The sequence below is a fragment of the Podarcis melisellensis genome (genome assembly GCF_964234715.1).
Source record: "Podarcis melisellensis genome assembly, chromosome: 4".
Taxonomy (NCBI): Eukaryota; Metazoa; Chordata; class Lepidosauria; order Squamata; family Lacertidae; genus Podarcis; species Podarcis melisellensis.
Window position 1 is genome coordinate 80,378,832 of NC_138531.1, and position 17,989 is coordinate 80,396,820.

The 17,989-nt window shown below is 43.5% G+C and overlaps 1 protein-coding gene across 8 annotated transcripts in view; it reads left to right on the plus strand.

Annotated features, from left to right (window-relative positions):
• SPATA13 (spermatogenesis associated 13) overlaps positions 1-14,351 on the plus strand; it is a 101,772-nt gene extending 87,421 nt beyond the window's left edge. For all 8 annotated transcript variants that reach the window (XM_081909298.1, XM_081909302.1, XM_081909299.1 and 5 more), the window contains 9 exons: positions 1,051-1,187; positions 1,497-1,676; positions 4,479-4,664; positions 5,285-5,464; positions 6,820-7,052; positions 9,919-10,048; positions 10,999-11,371; positions 13,512-13,586; positions 13,947-14,351. In XM_081909298.1, the coding sequence (XP_081765424.1) occupies positions 1,051-1,187; positions 1,497-1,676; positions 4,479-4,664; positions 5,285-5,464; positions 6,820-7,052; positions 9,919-10,048; positions 10,999-11,371; positions 13,512-13,586; positions 13,947-14,128 (1,676 nt within the window). In that variant the 3' untranslated portion in view covers positions 14,129-14,351. The remainder of the gene's footprint in view (positions 1-1,050; positions 1,188-1,496; positions 1,677-4,478; positions 4,665-5,284; positions 5,465-6,819; positions 7,053-9,918; positions 10,049-10,998; positions 11,372-13,511; positions 13,587-13,946) is intronic.
• Positions 14,352-17,989: the final 3,638 nt, after the last annotated feature.

Here is a 17,989-nt window from a genome sequence, read left to right on the forward strand (position 1 = left end):
GCTTCTTCATATAATGCCATGGCTGCTTTTGATAATGGATTGTTTTAGCTGTAGTTGGCTTTTAGGTGGAATACATATATATTTCATTGTTTTTCTTGAATGGTTTTCATGACTAACAAAGGTAAATATAACAACTTTGTTTTCAGAGTCCTATCTACAGGTCAATTACATTTGATGTCAGACATTGCGTTTGATAAAACATAGGCTATAATGGTTTTCACCCATTCTAAATGTTCCATGCTGTGTTGGGTAGAAAAGTCATCCACAAAAGCTTTAAATACACAAATTAAACAGAGACCCACTTCTGTTTAGGAGGAAAAAAAATGTGGGTTTTTTAATTTGTCAGCCTGCATGATATAAAGGGATCCAGCCCAGTTGCCATTTCTGAGCGGTACAAAAATGACGTGATAGACAGAGCAGGTAAAATTCTGGACTGTTCCACACTTTAGGTAGGGGCAATTCCACCAGCTTGTCCTACATAGTAACGTAGAACACATTATCCAAGTGTAGGTAGGTAAAATAGCACCATCCACACACAAAGAGAGAGGTATTAGCAGGCTTCCCAAGGTTTGCAGAAGTACAAAAATATTTAGGTTGGTGGGGGAGAACATGACCCTAAGTCAGGGGGAAGGGGGCTTTAGAAACAGCACAATGAGGACTAAGTATGCCCAGTAGCCATGGGATTTTGACCAGTTGTTTGGAGAGAGGACTGGAAAACGGACAGGGAAGTGGAGTGGAATGGAATGGAATGGAGTATCATGACAGAAGGCATGGCTTGCTGGAACACTAAACAAGGAGCACTCCAGACTTTCAACTGCAAGCCTCATTGGCTCTGTATAATACGTGGATTTTCTCTTACCGTATGTTCAGATTTTTCTCTGCTCTAACATTTCACTTCAGACAGATACTTTATGGTTTATTCAAGTGGATGTGAGAAGTTGTAAATCAGGTTCCATGTCTTTTTATTAGTATGAATGTTTTTAATTTAAAAAGTCACAGAGATGGGCTTTGACTGTACATAATTTATCAATATTTCATTGTCCCTGCCAGGTGCTACTGATGGAGGTACTGAATCTTCTGCCTTAGTGGATGATAATGGTAGCGAGGAGGATTACAGCTATGAGGACCTCTGCCAAGCCAGCCCTAGGTACTTGCAGCCCGGAGGGGAGCAGCTAGCCATTAATGAGGTAAATGAGGCGATGACTTTGGTGCACGATTTCCCCCCGAAGGTCCACTGTTTTGAGTTTCTTGGACAAAGAATCAGATCTGTGGGCCCATAATCAGCTCCTCTTCTTTTTGGAGAACTTCCAAATTACAAACTGTTTATCTTTCACCATTTTGACCATCTCCATGGATAATACCTAGAAGCTTCAGAAAAGTGGCTTGATATCTCTGTTGCTGCAGGTGCTTCTTGCATCTACACATAGTTACTTAAAGCATTTGTCTTTGGCCATCCCTACAGAAACCTTGCCCTTCACAAAACATTTCTGTTTCAGCTGATAAGCGATGGGAGCATGGTCTATGCAGAGGCACTCTGGGATCACGTGACCATGGACGACCAGGAATTGGCCTTCAAAGCCGGGGACGTCATCCAAGTCCTTGAGGCTTCCAACAAGGATTGGTGGTGGGGCAGAAATGAGGAGAAGGAAGCCTGGTTTCCGGCAAGCTTCGTCAGGGTGAGTGAAGCGAGAACTCAAGTTATTTTATTTTCCTTCCGGAAACTACTGAACCACCTCTTTACGCAATATTGTGGTCTTGGGCGGCTGATGCATTGCTCAAGTTTACTAGTACTTCCTTTCCCACTGCAACACATAGATTGCCTTGATTATTTTCAGTCCTAATTTTCCGGCTTCATCTACGTCAAACTGTTAGAATCACTGCTGTCCAGAATGTCCTCCTCCTCTCCTTCCTTTTTCTTGCAGGTTACAGTCATTGCTTTTGCTATACAAACCGCACTGTGGCTACAGGGGGACCCAGCAGATGCATTATCTGAAGGGCTCATTACAGTAGGCTATCCTTTAGTTTAGGGATGCGGGTGGCGCTGTAGGTTAAACCACAGAGCCTAGGACTTGCCGATCAGAAGGTCGGCGGTTCAAATCTCCGCTACGGGGTGAGCTCCCGTTGCTCGGTCCCTGCTCCTGCCAACCTAGCAGTTCGAAAGCACTTCAAGTAGTGCAAGTAGATAAAGTAGATAAATAGGTACCGCTCTGGTAGGAAGGTAAACTGCGTTTCTGTGCGCTGCTCTGGTTCGCCAGAAGCGGCTTTGTCATGCTGGCCACATGATCCGGAAGCTGTACGCTGGCTCCCTCGGCCAATAAAGCGAGATGAGCGCTGCAACCCCAAAGTCGGCCATGACTGGACCTAATGGTCAGGGGTCCCTTTACCTTTACCTATCCTTTAGTTGCCATTGTTGTTTGTACCCACAACCAAGTATTTTGTGGAGGAGAAGGAATCAACTCAGTGAATTCAGCAAAAGCTGGAGGAAGAAATTCACATAGAGCATTTTATGTCCTTAAAAGCGATTATAAGAATATAGTAATCTGATTCCTGCTTTAAGAAGAGATTTATATTCCACTTTTCAGGTCATGTGTTCTTTGCTACCATGAAATGCAACATACATATTCAGTTTCAGTTAAAAGTAAGGCCACCTGAGCCTCTAGAAACAGCATAGAATTAAGGATTACTCCTAAGCAAGGTACTTGCTCTCTCAGGGGAAGTGTTACCCTGTCTAGAACAGGGCCCAACGTCCCAATTCCTGAATCTTAAGCACCATTGACCCACTGGACCCGGTCTTGTCAGGATTTAGCTTAGTTCATTGGCCTTCATCTTGCCCATTGCTGCCTCCAGACCCTCGTTCAGCACCTGAACTGCCTCTCATGATTCAGATGAACTGAGAGGGAGCTGAGTGTTATCCACATATTGATGACACCGTGCTCCAAATCCCCAGAAGACAGCATGGGATCAGGCTGCATGTCTGGCATTGAGATGTGTGAGTCTGCATCGTACTTCTGTTTCTGTAACGATATAAATGGGTAAAAGAAGAAGAAAGGGTCATGAGTCAGTAGTTTCAGACTGGTATCGCCCTTCCTCCATGCGGCCTGTAAAAAACCTTTCCTGAATTGCCCAATTTTTGCCAGTGTGAGAAACACACGCCAGGCTCTCTGCATTAACAGCTATGCGGTTCAAATCCACAAAGTGTCTCATGTTTGCACACACTGCAGTCTTGAGGTCCCCTGAGTACATCGCCCTCTTCTTACAACAACTGCAGTAAGAGTTAACCATGTTTTCAATCAGACAAAGGCCGAAACAAACTCCTGTCTTCCCCCACAGCAATCTTTTGAAATGGGCAGCACAGTTTCTTCTCTGCCAGCTCAATACGCAGCCACTCAGCATTCCACGCTTCCTATTCTTGGGGCTATTTCTTTTTTAACTTAAGGCATAAATAATATATCACTTTTAAAAGCCTATTGTAAAGACCAACAGAGTCGGTACAAAGGTTGAAAGGGCTTTCTATAAATGATAGGTTGATATTAATTGGAAACCGCTCTTTGGATCATTTGTTTGATACTGCCCATTCCCACGCAATCTCTTAATGCTCATTTTTAGATGGCAGTGATATAAAACCTCTACCTATTTTTCCTCCTATTATTACATTGGAGAAAGTCCAGTCCGATGCATTTCCTGTAAGAGGAGTGTGCTGCACCTAAAAGAAAGGACTTCCTTGTCCAGAGCTTACATCAGGGAGGGGGAACATGTGGCCCTCCAGATGTGGTAGGATTCCAACTCTCATCATCCCCAGCCAGCATGACCAAGGATCAGGAACTTATAGTCCAGGAACATCTGGAGGGCCTCATTTCCGCCACTGGTTTAAATGATGAAATGCTTCTTAGGGAACCCTGTTCACTGTAATAATAACTACACCAAGCTGAGCAGAGCCAGGCTAGTAAACGGTAATTCGCCAAGTTAATCTGTGTTGCATAAGACTCTCTTCTAAGTTGGTTCTTAGGACTCGCTTGACTACATAATATGGGTAAGCTAAATGCTGAGAAATCCCAGTTAATTTCAGTGGGGCTTTTCCACAGAATATAAGGAGGCTGCCTTGTGCCAAATCAGATTATTTGCCCATCTAGACTGATATTGTCTCACCTGAGAGGCAATGGTTGCTCTCCAGGATCTCCAGAATACTATTCATCACCTGCTCGCTTTTTAAAAGCCGAATGCCAGAGTCTGCCTGGGACCTTATTCATGCAAAGCATGGACTCTAGCACTGAACTGTGGTCCCTCTCCAACTGTATGGAGCTTTGAGCCATACCAGGTAGCATAGGCACAAAGGATTATCTCCAGAGTTGTGCCAGGAGGGCTTGGTGCCCACCCCGCTCCACCGCATCTGTTCTGGAGGTCCCACAACCTTCTGGAGGGCTCTTCAACTCAGCTGTACTTCCTCAACTCAGTTGCTTTCTCCTCTCTTACGATTCCAGCTGCGGGTCAACCAGGAAGAACTTGCAGAAAATGGTGGGAGCCTCCAAGATGAAGAACCCAATGCAGACCCTGAGAAGCACCGTCAAAAAATTGCTGAAAACAAGGATCAGATGAGAACAAACGTGATTCAGGAAATAATGAATACGGAGCGGATCTATATCAAACATCTCAAGGACATCTGTGAAGTAAGCTGCAAAATGCTGGAGAGGAGTTGCTTGGGGGGGGAAAACAGCTGTGTTATTGGGGACCATAGGATGCTAGGCTCCTGGTCCATCTAGCTCAGTATTGTCTATTCTGACTAGCAGCAGATATCCAGGGATTCAGGCAGGGAAGTTTCCTAACCCTTTCTGCCCTCTGGGCTATGGTGCCGAACTTTGTCTTCAGAAAACGTAAGGTGAGCATATGCTGCATTTCTTGGGTTGCTGCAGTACTTCACTTTCTTGGCCTGGGAAATTTTGTGCAGCTCCCTGGCAGCTGGGTGTTCTTAGTTGTTTAGCTTCTTTCTTGGGGCACTTGTTACTTGCTTTGACTGAATGGCAAAATTATGGCTTATCTATAGGATTTCTCTGTGAGCTGGTGCTCTGGTCTTACTGTCAGATTGGTTCTCCTGTGTACAGGAATTCAGACCATGCAGCTTGGGTTTGGGTTATTGCTCCTCGTGAATAAGGGTTGCAAGGGAGGGACAAGGAAGTCTTAAGATGAAGCTTTCCTTTGTTGACTACTGAGCTTGATTATTTGATGCAACATTTTATTTTACTTCTCTTCATCTTTGACAAACCAAAGAGTCCTGCTCTGTCATTTCCAGGGGTACATTCGGCAGTGTCGGAAACATACAGGAATGTTCACTGGGGCCCAGCTGAGCACCATATTTGGAAATATTGAAGACATTTACAAATTCCAAAGAAAGTTCTTGAAGGATCTAGAGAGGCAATACAACAAAGAAGAGCCCCATTTGAGTGAAATAGGATCCTGCTTTCTTCAGCATGTAAGTTGGGTAATTCTACTGCATTAAGTTGATTAGCTAATGAATGTTATGCCAGAAATGCAGTCATGTGAGCCAGGGCAGCTAACAGTGTGATAACACTACAGAATTAAATGCTAGGATAATCCTTTAAGGCCCATAGATTGCATGCACCCTTAGCCCAATTATACATACAGATATGGGGTGTGTGGGGTAGGGTGGGGTGGGGGGAGAGATAGGGTAGCATAAGAGAGTGAGAGAACATATTATACAAACCTGCAGTGCTGCAAACTCCATCCCCTTTATGCTTTGGTTATGCCTACCACTGACCCTGTATCAACTCTCCATCAGCTGCAGCATCACCTTCCATTATTCACTTCTCTCATTGTTCAGTTGCCCTTCATAGCAAAGAAATAGAGAGATTCCCTGCCTCTACCATAAGGCAGATCCTCAGTTTTACAATACCACCATCCAAACAGGCGTTGTTGATTCCTTCACATACTGTCACAGATGTCAACATCACACATGATAGTTCCTTCTGGAACAGCTATGATAAGTCTCAAACTTAGTTTTCTGTTCCTATGTAAGATCTTTACAGAGGAAGGGGCTGTGATTGGAAAATGGATGAGAACACCAAACGGATTAAGCTTTCAGCCTCCTATCACCTCAAATCAGTGATATGGAAGTATGTTAAATTCTCAGCTCCTTTTGGGGTCTCGCCATTTTTTTTTATTCCACCCCACTCCCACGTTCTCATATGAACCACCCCAGATGCCTGATGGTATTGGGAAATGTGTAGTGTGAAGCGGTGGTATGCAAGTGCACTCAGTGGCGTATTTGGGAGAAACTGTTGCTGCAGAAATCTGAGAAATCTGCCACTGAGTCTGTCCTAAAGACCATGAGAATGGGCCCAGTCTTGTTCCTACATTCACTGAGAAATCTTTGTGATGGTTTAAGTCAGGCGTATGGAATCACTTTTGTCTGGCAGGCTGGATCAAAAAGCAGCTACCCTTCTGCAGGCCAATCTTGACAGGTGACCAAGTCCACTCGCCTGTCAATCACCTGCTGTCATGTGACATCAGTTGTATCTGGGCTTGCTTTTGGTGCTGTTTTTGAACAGCACTGAATGTAAATTATGTTGCAAAGGAACAACCGGGAGTGCCTTCCTAAGACATGGGCTCCCAAATGTTTCTTGGAAATAAGGTTTGCATTTGCAGCTGTTTAAATTCAGCACTTAAGGCAAGCAACTCTGAGCAGTTTCAAGGCATATCGAAGGGAGCGATTGGAAAAGGGGATGGCTACAGGAGTGGGCGTGCCAATCCCTTCCTTGATATTTTAACCACAGTTTTGCTTTTATTTTCTCCCCCACCCCATTTTAGCAAGAAGGCTTTGCTATCTACTCTGAGTACTGCAACAATCATCCCAGTGCCTGCATTGAGATGTCTAACCTGATGAAGCAGGGCAAGTACCGCCACTTCTTTGAGGCTTGTCGCCTGCTTCAGCAAATGATTGACATCGCCATTGATGGTTTCCTTCTCACGCCTGTTCAGAAAATCTGTAAATATCCCCTGCAGCTTGCAGAATTACTCAAGTACACCACTCAGGAACATAGGTAAGGCGAACATTATGTTTTTGCCAAGGGGACCTCCCCAAACTCACTTCCAAACTAACCTACAGCAACTACCGCCCTCTCATTCTGCTTAGTTCATTCTCTTTAGCCTGGAAAAGAGATGATTAAAAGGCTTTCACATAGATGTTTTTGCTCCAGAGAACTAATTTTGAGGTGGTGGTTTTTGCTCCAGAGAGGAGGACCAAAACCAATGGGCTGAAATTATAAGAAGGATTTAGATCAGGGGTAGCAAATGAGGTGCCCTCTAGATTTGTGGACTACAACGTCCATCAGCCCCAGGCAGCATATCCAGTAGTCAAGAATGATGAGAGTTGTAGCCTACAACATCTGGAAGGTGTACCACATTGGTGGTCCCTGCTTTAGGCTAAACTATGGAAGAACTAGTTCTGGCAACACAAGCTGTTCCAAGAGTAGAACAGACTGGTGGTTGACTCTCCTTAATTAGATGTTTTTAAGCTACCTTTATTGCTACCTTTAGTAATGTAGTAGTTGTATTTCCTTGAACTAAACAGATGAATTTTGAGGTTCCTTCCAGTTCTGTTACTCTATTTCCACAAACATTAGCTCAGATTTCTATATCCTTTTCAAATATGAGCTATCAGTGACATTGGAAGAAGGCCAATACTGCTTCTGCACTTGACGAGTGGAGAGAAGTGGTTAAATTGTGTTGATGAGTAGCTTCAGCATATTAACTGGCCATGTCTACTTTATTCAACAAAATTCCCTGACACAGCATCCTTCAGCCACAAATCACTTCAGTTTTTCTTAGCCCACATGAAGTCAATGGGATTGGCTATTTTTAAGTGCAAGCTTTCTGTTTTAAGTAGTTTATGACTCATAACCTTATCGGTTAGGATATGTTTTTTGCCCTGTATGTCTAGTACAAGTTCCCCTATTCTTAGTGTAGAATATATTAGTAGTCAAATAAAGAGGAACATGATTTTACAGAATTGCAAGGGGATAAGATTAAATGTAGTAGACAAACACTCATGTAGTTAATTATGGCCTTCAGTTATATATTTATGGCCAGTATCTGCATGCATTTCCTTTAGGGTAGGGTTTATTCGTCACTGTCTTGGACAGAATTTTTGTGTGCTTTTAGTTTAACATTTTCATAATAAAAGTGCTTCTGTGAGCCTGGATAATATGAGGACAGCTGAACCCTGTAAAAACTTGCAGGGTTGTTGTGAGTTTAAAAGGCACTACATATATGGAGTGACAGTAGCTCAGTGGGACTGCCAATCAGAGTAGACAACACTGCACTGGATGTCCGAATAATAATCTGACCGAGCACATATTAGCTTTCTGAAACAAATCAGGGGAAAATGCAAGCTGTGCATTGTCTGTAGGCTGTTGTCTGGGCTTACAGACAATGATTGTAATGGTCATGTTGTGGTTTTCCCATCTCTGCACTGGGTGTGGGTGTAACTGAAATGTAAGTGCAGGATGACATTTGCTGAGGTGGTACAGTCCTCTCCCAGGAACCCAGGAGGCTGATTGTGTCCTTGAGAGAGTCCGCATCTGTCTGTCTGCATATGGAAACCCAACATGACAGCAATAACTGCTTATAGCACTTTCAAACTAATAATACCCTCTGTACATGCAGATATGATAAAAGTCCAGTGAGAGGGCTGCACTGTCTCAGCTGTAAGAATGTGTATCACACAATTGATGTTGATGTGTGGTGGCCAGCAAGGGGAGATGGTCAGCAAAAACCTGCTCTGAAACCTAAAATTAACGTGGAGGGGTCTGGACACTGAGGCAATTAAGCATGTGATCCCATAAAGTTTTGGTTTATGTGCAATCAGTCCAGGAAGTCACACTGCTGATGCCACACTCTCTTTCAGTAAAGTAATCCCTTTCATTAGCTCTATTTTTCCTCCCAGCCTGCTCCTGATTCAGCTGAACAGGACTGTTGTGGGGGCGGGAGCTCCTTTGTTGTCTGCTTCCGTCCTCAACTTTCTCCTCCTTCTGCTTCTCCAGTATTTATTCATTAATGTCTTAGAAATCTCCATGAAAAGGGTGATCCTAGCATCATGAAGAAAATAGGCCAGGCTCTCTCTAATGGAGTGGTTCATTTGCATACTCTCTAAATATATACAGTATATATATAAGCTTTCGCCAGCCTGGTGCCCTCCCAATGCTTTGGATTACAGTTCCCATTAACTCTAGTTGTTAATCCAAAGTATACCCCGCTCCTGCTTGTCACCCCCCTACCATTCCCCACATAGAATCATATAGAATCATAGAGAGTCCAACCCCCTGCCAAGCAGGAAACATGCTTCTCTCTCTCTCTCTCTCTCTCTCTCTCTCTCTCTCTCTCTCTCTCTCTCTCTCTCTCTGTGTGTGTGTGTGTGTGTAAACTTTCATTTAACAGAAATGTTTTCAGACAGTTTCTTATGGCCTCAACCTTTATATCACACAAAGCTTAAACCTAGGGTAATGATTGCATTATTAACTCAGAGGAGGGGTATGCTCAAGCCCAAAGGTTAACAGATGTTTTTATCCTCTTAACACTTAGAGAAATAGAGCGAGGGCACACATGGCATTTGAAATCCTGGTTTATCAGCAAACCTTGGTTAGCATAGCTACGCTTAAGGACCATGCCAGCATAAGCCTGTACTGTGGTTGGGAAAAGTCAGAAGTAAAATGATGCTATTTATACTGGGCTTGAATTCCATGTACCTTAATGCTCACTGTATCATGACATGAGTGCTGCTTTTCTGAATCATACCCAAACCCTTGTGGCCTGGCGCTCTCGTTTCTGCTGGTGTCTAGCTGCATGGCTCTCACAAGCCGAGTTCAAAGAGGGTAAAATGACTGACCCATGCCTGCCTTCATTTTGCAGCGACTATAATGATATAAAGGCAGCGTATGAAGCCATGAAGAATGTAGCCTGCCTGATCAATGAACGCAAGCGAAGGCTAGAAAGCATAGACAAGATGGCCCGCTGGCAAGTGTCCATTGTCAACTGGGAGGTAAGGGTGCACTTCCAGGAGGTTTTCATCTCAAAAGTCGCAGACAGTTAGATCCAGTCTTGGGATTAGAATACATCCATTATAATCAATGGGACTTAAGACAGACGGGGTGGCTAACCTATTACCCACCAGATAATGTCGGAATTTTTTATGCTTGTTTCTTTAACAATTGGTCAAAAAGTGGTTTACGGCACAAAACAGAACTAATAGGAACAAAAAGTATAATGGATATACCCAGTTGGTCAATCAACACACTAAAACGAATCACAAACAGCAGCTTATGGATTCTCAAAGCAGCATCTCAGTGAACAGAACCGTCACACTCAAAAATGCCCAATGGTATAGAAAAGTTTTTCTATACCATTTCTTCAAAAGAGAGCAATTGATGGGGCCAAACCAGTCTCCAGGGAGAGGGCAATTCTACATCAATGGGGCAACTACTGAAAATACTTTGCTCCATAATTTTAGGTGTCAGTTATTTTGTAGTCATTGAATCCTATGCATGAAACTGAGAAGACATGAGTAAGACAGCCCCACCCAACCTGGAACTGTGTTTTCTTAAACCTAGTTGTCAGGGAACATAGGCATGCTTAATTCTGTTGTGACCAAAGAGTCCAGAGATATCCATATGCAAAAAATGCCAATATATCTCCGTCCAGCAACTGTGATCCTCAGATGGAGCACTGCTGAAAAATATCACAAACCCCAGCGATATGCTTTAGAAACTGGGCTTTTAGTGTTGAAGCTCCAGCCACCTGGAATTAGTTACCAACTGAAATTAGACAAGCATGTAGCCTCTTGATATTTAGGTGGCTTTTGAGGACATTTTTAAGGCGGCTTTCCCTGAAGTGACCCAGACATATTATGGAATATTAATTGTAGCAATTGTTTTGTTGCTTTTAGTTTATTGAGTTCGTAACTTTTTGTTTGTTTGCTGCAAACGTTTTCAGGGGCAAGACATTTTAGGCAGAAGCTCAGAATTAATCCACTCAGGAGAGCTGACCAAAATCTCCAAGCAAGGCAAGAGCCAGCAAAGGACTTTCTTTCTCTTTGACCACCAGCTTGTGTTCTGTAAGAAAGATCTCTTGAGAAGGGACATGCTGTACTACAAGGGCCGGGTGGACATGGATGAGTTTGAAGTGCTAGACATTGAGGACGGTAGAGAAAAGGACTTCAATATCAATGTTAAAAATGCTTTCAAAATTGTAAATAGTGCCACAGAAGAAGTCCATCTATTCTGTGGGAAAAAGCCAGGGGACAAGAAGAGGTGGCTGGAGGCCTTTGCAAATGAGAGGAGGCGAGTGCAAGAAGACAAAGAAATGGGCAAGTATTGTCTTCTGTTGACTTCTCTTATTTCTGTGCTTTGTGGAAACCCTGGTTCAGCTGTATAAGCAAGTTTACTGATTAACAGTTACCACTGGAACTGAGCAGTCGGAAGCTGGCTTGGGGGAGTTAGGGGTGCGTGGGGATGGATTGATTGACGTACAGTATTTTTTACTCTCCCTTCACCATAAGGTCCAGTGTGAGTTACAACATTAAAACTGTTACAAGAATGAATAACATGGTTCTAAACAGAACAGTGTAAATTCAGCAAAAGAGGGGGGTCCCACAAAACCAACTGCCAGCCTCATAAATGGAATTTGCTGCAAAATAGAAGCTTTTGAGTTCTGGTGGGTTATCTCAACAAGCCAGCAGTGCCATTTAACAAACTCTGAAGTTGTAGACACAAACACAAAGCAGCACATGAATTAGCGACAACCTCACTAAAAGGTGTTGCTTTCCAACAGTCATTCACATTTTCAGCCTCACTGATGGATGGTTTGCTGAAAAGTAGCACCTGCCCCTACAGTCATGGCTGCTTCTACAACATTCTCTGCCTGCAGCTGTCATTCACAATCCCACACCTTGTTTAGGATTTTTGAGCACATGACACAGCCTTTAACCTGCCTCTCATTCATGGGGTTTGGATACGTCGCCATACAGTAGGGAAGCTAAATAAAATATGGACTAAAACCTCATTCCCAACTGAAATCTTGGACTCCAAATGCTACTTTGGATGTTTCTGAGCACAATTCAAAGTGTTGGTGCTCACCATTAAAGCCCTAAATGGCCTCAGTCCAGTATACCTGAAGGAGCGTCTCCACCCCCATCGTTCTACCCGGACACTGAGGTCCAGCGCCGAGGGCCTTCTGGCGGTTCCCTCACTGCGAGAAGCCAAGTTACAGGGAACCAGGCAGAGGGCTTTCTCGGTAGTGGCACCCACCCTGTGGAATGCCCTCCCACCAGATGTCAAAGAGAAGAACAACTACCAGGCTTTTAGAAGACATCTGAAGGCAGCCCTGTTTAGGGAAGTTTTTAATGTTTAACAGACCACTGTATTTTAATACTTTGTTGGAAGCCACCCAGGGTGGCTGGGGAGACCCAGCCAGATGGGCAGGGTATAAATAATGTTATTATTATTATTATTTGGTCTCCCTCCCCCCACTACCAGCACCTTTTCCAGCTCTGCAATATTCCGAATTTGGTTGAATGATAAATTTGTGTAATTGAATTATGATATCAGTAGTTTTATTTTAAATTGAGATACTTTTACAAGGTACAGTTTCTGTTATCCTGATAAGGTCCACATCCAACCTGCAGCTTACAAAGCTGACTGCAGTCTCAGGGAACTCACTTTGTCCAGAGCTTTTTGAAAGTCCAATACAATATATCAGCTGGATCACCTTTATCTTATGCTTGTTAACACTCGTAAATAACTCTTAATAGGCTAATAAGAAAGGACTTTCCCTTACAGAAGCCATGCTGGTTCTGCTTCAACAAGGCTTACCCTTCTATATGCTTGGTTATTTTATTTCAACAATATTTCCCACCAGTTTTCCCAGGACAGACACTAAGCTAACTGCACTGTGATTTCCAGAATCCCCATCCTGCCATATCTCTTATTAAAAATTGGTGCTGGGAATTAAACCTTGCGCCTCCTGAATATGAACAATGGAAGAGACCTTTTACTTACTCAGACAATTGGTCCAGCTAGCTCATTATTGTCTCAGGCTCTAAAATTCCTCTAAAGCCACCTTCTACTGTTCTACATCCAAACTGGTGCCACACAGATAATCGTTAGATTACAACTCCCATTGTCCTCAGTCAGCATGGCCAGCGGACAATGGGAATTGTAGCTTAACAACATCTTGGGATCCAAAGGTCAGAAAGGTTGGCTCTCAGCTGACTGCCAGTTGCTCGCCCAGTTTTCAGGCAGGTATCTGTTCCAGACCCTCCTGGAGATGCCAGGGGTTGAACTTCGAATCTTCTTTATGCAGAGCATGTGCTGTACTGCTGAGGTTCTCCTTTGAATGCACCATTAAACTGAACCATTCCTGTGTGACATTTTAACCTGAAATTATTTTCCCTGCAGTCAAAAACCTGAGACGTGTTTAAAAGTACATGGCTTGTTTTTCCATTGTAGGAATGGAGATCTCAGAAAACCAAAAGAAACAAGCCATGCAAAATGCACGGAAGTCAAGACACGGAAAGATGAAAGGTGACTCTTTCGCTACCCCCACCCCGACCAAAGGCTAATTCACACAAGAAGCTTTTCTCCTTCTCGTGAGGAGTCCTGCCTGTCCTTGGGCATGGTGGGGAAGGTGGTAGCCCATGGACCAGACAATTATAGATCCAGGTGACAGCAGTTCCCATGCTTTCTGTGCCTGGAATCACAATGCTGTCTGCTGGCTGTAACTGTGGCGTTTTGCATGTACCTGTGTGTACGACTGTGTGTATGACTGTGGACATTTGCAATAGCTTGGGTGCAGAAACAAACGTCTTTGTGCAAACTTTACACCACCCCAGTCTTTGTCCCCACAAAAGTCTCACCCCTGGTGTCAATGCTTTCTTTCTACAGGTGTCGGATACAGTGGGTGCCCGATGCCGCCCCCTCACCAGAGTTTACATCCTATCCACCAGCGTCACATCACCGTGCCCACTAGCATCCCACAACAGCAGGTCTTTGCCCTGGCAGAACCAAAACGGAAGCCCTCTATTTTTTGGCACACTTTTAACAAGCTGACCCCATTCAAGAAATGAGTGGCTGGAAGATCCCTGGACTATAGAAGATTACAAGGCGAAGGAAGAACCACTTGCCGTCAAAGAATTGGTTGGTCCAGCTGGAAAACTCTGGAGGGAAGGAGTCCTGATCTTCCTCTGCTTCAGTGAGAAGGACTTGCCGGCGGTTTAGTGGAGAAGGCTGTGGCTTGATGTGAAGCAAATGTTGACTTGTGTCAATAAACATTGCTGAATGAGAAACCCACCACTTGGTCGCAAGGGCAGAATTGCTGCTACTCTTGAATGGTGGTGCAGGGTTGTTGTACTTGCACCAAAGGAATGGTTTAAATATCTTAGGTCATTTTGCCTGTCTTAATAATAAATTCATGGCCAAATTTAGAAATAGGAAGGATAGTATCCAACCACCTCCCACTGGCGCAGCATGTGGGAAAAAAGAGGTACCATCTTCTGTGTGAGCACCAAGCAGGCGTATGGATCTCTGGGATCAGGTTAGCTGCCACTGCAAGAACTGCTGAGCCTCCGTCCTTCCTATTTCTCTTATTTCACTGTCCTTATTTCTTGTTAATTTAACCAAGTAGGAGTAGGACTTCCTGCAAGGCCTTAGCATCTTCCTGGCAAAAATGGGAGAAAATGTTCACTTGGTGACATAAATAGATAAACATGCATTTTTACGTGCTGTTGCAAATGACGAAGGAAGAGCCCGATGCATCTTGGGTGGATCCTTATGAAAAGCGGTACTTTGCTGCATGCATTGAATGCACTTCAAGAAACTGGTTTTGTTTTATTTTGTTACTTGCTGCTGTTTTAGCCTGTGAAAATTGCCTCTGTGCTTTCCAGTATGCCTGCTTTTTACACTATGAGAAACTGAAGTGTTCTCTGTTCTTAATGGCGCCAATGCAACTAATGAATAAGAGAAACAGAAATCCAGTTGTTAACTCAAGGGAGATTTTTGTCACTCTCCTATAAATCGGGCAGAGAATCTCTAGTCCTTGAGTGGTTGCTGGACTTCAGCATCCACAATCCCTGACCACTGGCCATTCTGGCTGGGGCTGGTGGATGTTGGGAGTCTAATAACATCTGGAGGGCCACAGGTTCCCCACCCCTGCAGTAAATATAGAATCATTCCAGCTGGTTTCTGTGACTCCTAGAAAAACCTTCAGAATATCTCCAAAATGCTGTTGATTTCATTATTCTTGCCTACATCAGCCAAGCCAAGAGGGTCGTTCAGGGATTGTTTCTTTGCAGTCACAATGATCCCACACAAGGGAACATTTAATGGCATCAGAAATGAACTTTGATCAAAACTCAGGTCAAATGTGGCCGGTTTATGGCTTATTAAAATTATGTTTTCTTGTTTTGCTTTGCTTTGTTCTGTGAATATGAAGCTGCTTTTAATACAGCATTTACAGAATATTCTACCTGAGAAAGCTGTTATAAATTGAAGTTTATGGCACACACTACTATTTCGCTATCTCAGTAGTTCTATATTAATGCAACTTTAGCCTAAGTATTATCGACTCAGTAGTGGGACAGTTCTATTTCAAAGGTTGTTTTCCAAAAGATATCCAGTCTATCCAATTACCAGTTATGTTGATGGCCAGAACTTTATCTGATAATGAAGGTTGATTCAGGATTTTTAAAAGTTATTTATTTTTACTGTGAATACAACTTGGGGCGGGGGAAGAGAAAGGGGGTAAATCTGTTAAAATATATGAAGGACAATGGGCTACAGCCAAGGTTATTTAACTACAGGGTGAAATATAAAGCCTTTGGCTGACATCCTAAGCATATTTACTAGAAAGTAAATCAGTTGACCTTACCTCTCGGTAGATGTGGTTAGGGGTAGGCGATTTATTAACTTCCAGTTTTCTCTCTCTTGCTCCCTGCCACCAGCAGACAGAGCATATAGACTCTGGCAAAAGTGTGTCACCTTTAAACCCCATTAATTTCAATGAGAATGCTTAAAACACATGCATTGAATTCAGTGAGACTCAGGTGTTTGGCAAGGGTGTATGTTGTTAAAAAAAGATTGTTTAATTGAAGCGCAGGCATCTGGGAGGGCTGCAGAGTGCAAACCATTGGAGAGATGATTTGTAGGATGAACGAAAGGGCACTTGCAAACACCCCTTGATTAGTTCAAAAGTAAGATAAGCACAACAGAAATTGTCAGGCAGTCACGGACCTGGGCATCTCAAATTTTAGTGGCACCCTGTGTGAGTCCAAAATCCTGCACCCCCTGCCTCTTACTTTCCAATGGACTTTATAGTTGCGACACCTGCTACAGTGGTCCAGAAACTCCGTGCCCAGGGCAGCCATACCAGTCATACTTCCTTAGATCTGCCTTTGATACTGGATAAATTTTTGGCATGGCACCTGCATTTTCCATCTTTTTGAAAATGGATCTTTTATTAACAGGCAAGTGGAAGTAGCACATCGAAGACTGTCGTGTTAGATATGCCTTCTGTACATAGCTTAGCAATGATTGTAAAAAGACACTGATGCTAAACTGGATTGCCCAGCATGCTGTGAACCTCACTGCTTGCATTTCAATAATATTCTTTTCCTGTTCCCAAATGAAATAGTTGAGATCTGGATATATGGAATTACAGACGGGCATTTTAGTCATAGTGGTTGTTAAAGTATTTTTAAAAAATCATTTCAACTGAGACAAAAACAACTGTCTTGATAGCCCACCTGATTTGTAGTCACCTGCTTTGCAAGTTGATTTTTGAAGGCACAGCCTTCCTTCCCCAGATGGGTGGGGTATAAATAATAAATTATTATTACATTATATTGTTCCATTCACTCTGAAAATGTGGCATAAAATTATTTTCAACAACTGGAACAAGCAGCAAAACATTGCAATGCATTCTTCTATTGTAGCTGGAGGGTGTTAGCCAGCCATTCAGCAATACCTTCCATTCCCTCCTCCCAACCTCCAGTTTTCCAGTTTTCTTTTCCAACTGACAACACTCTGCAGCTACTGCTCAGTCCTCAATGGGCTGTTTCTCAGCGGTGTTGTCCCCTTAGGTTTATGAGTTTAAAAAATCTATTTTGGGTACTTCTGCTTACCCCAGATCTTCCCCAAGCATGCTGCCATCTCTTTCTAGTTTTTCAGTGGTCCTGTTTTGGCCACTGTGCCTGCACCAGGGTTGATTACAGTTTTAAAACCTTTTCACATTTATCATTGCACGACCACAAAACTTGAGAAAGCTGGATGGACCCACTCACAGGGCTGTGTCTGCCATAGTCTAGGTGCCTATGCCGTGATAACAAAGAATTTGTTCAGACTGTTGTTCAGTGCTGTAGTCCTGTGCCCCTGTGGGTATAGAATGCAGGGTAAATAGAACAGTGGTCTCCAAGGTCTATTCTCTGCTCCTGTTGAAGTGCTGCTGCTGCTGCTGTTGTCTGCTCTCTGCCAGAACCAGGCAATTTGCATCAATGCTTCTGCCACTCCCCCCAGCCCTTCCTGGCCTATGGAGCATAAAAAGAACTTTGCTGCATTAGGCAGCTTCTCTAGTCAGGCACCTTGCTTTTCACAGTGGCCAACCAGATGACTATGGGAAGCTCACAAGCTGGACATAAATGCAGTAGCAACTGGTACCCAGAGGCATACCACCTCTGATATTGGATATATTGTATCCATTGCAACTAGCAACCATTGATAGCTTTATCCTCCATGAATGTGTCTAATCCCCCTTTTTAAGCCAGCCATGTTGGCGGCCCTCAGTACTGCTGGTGGAAGGGAATTCCCCAGCTTGAGAATGCACTGTGAAGAAGTATTTCCTCTTGTCTGACTTAACTCACCCCTTATTTCACTGCATTGAATGACCCTAGCTTCTACAACAGCAGGGAATAGAAGCCCAGGAGATTCTCCAGGTG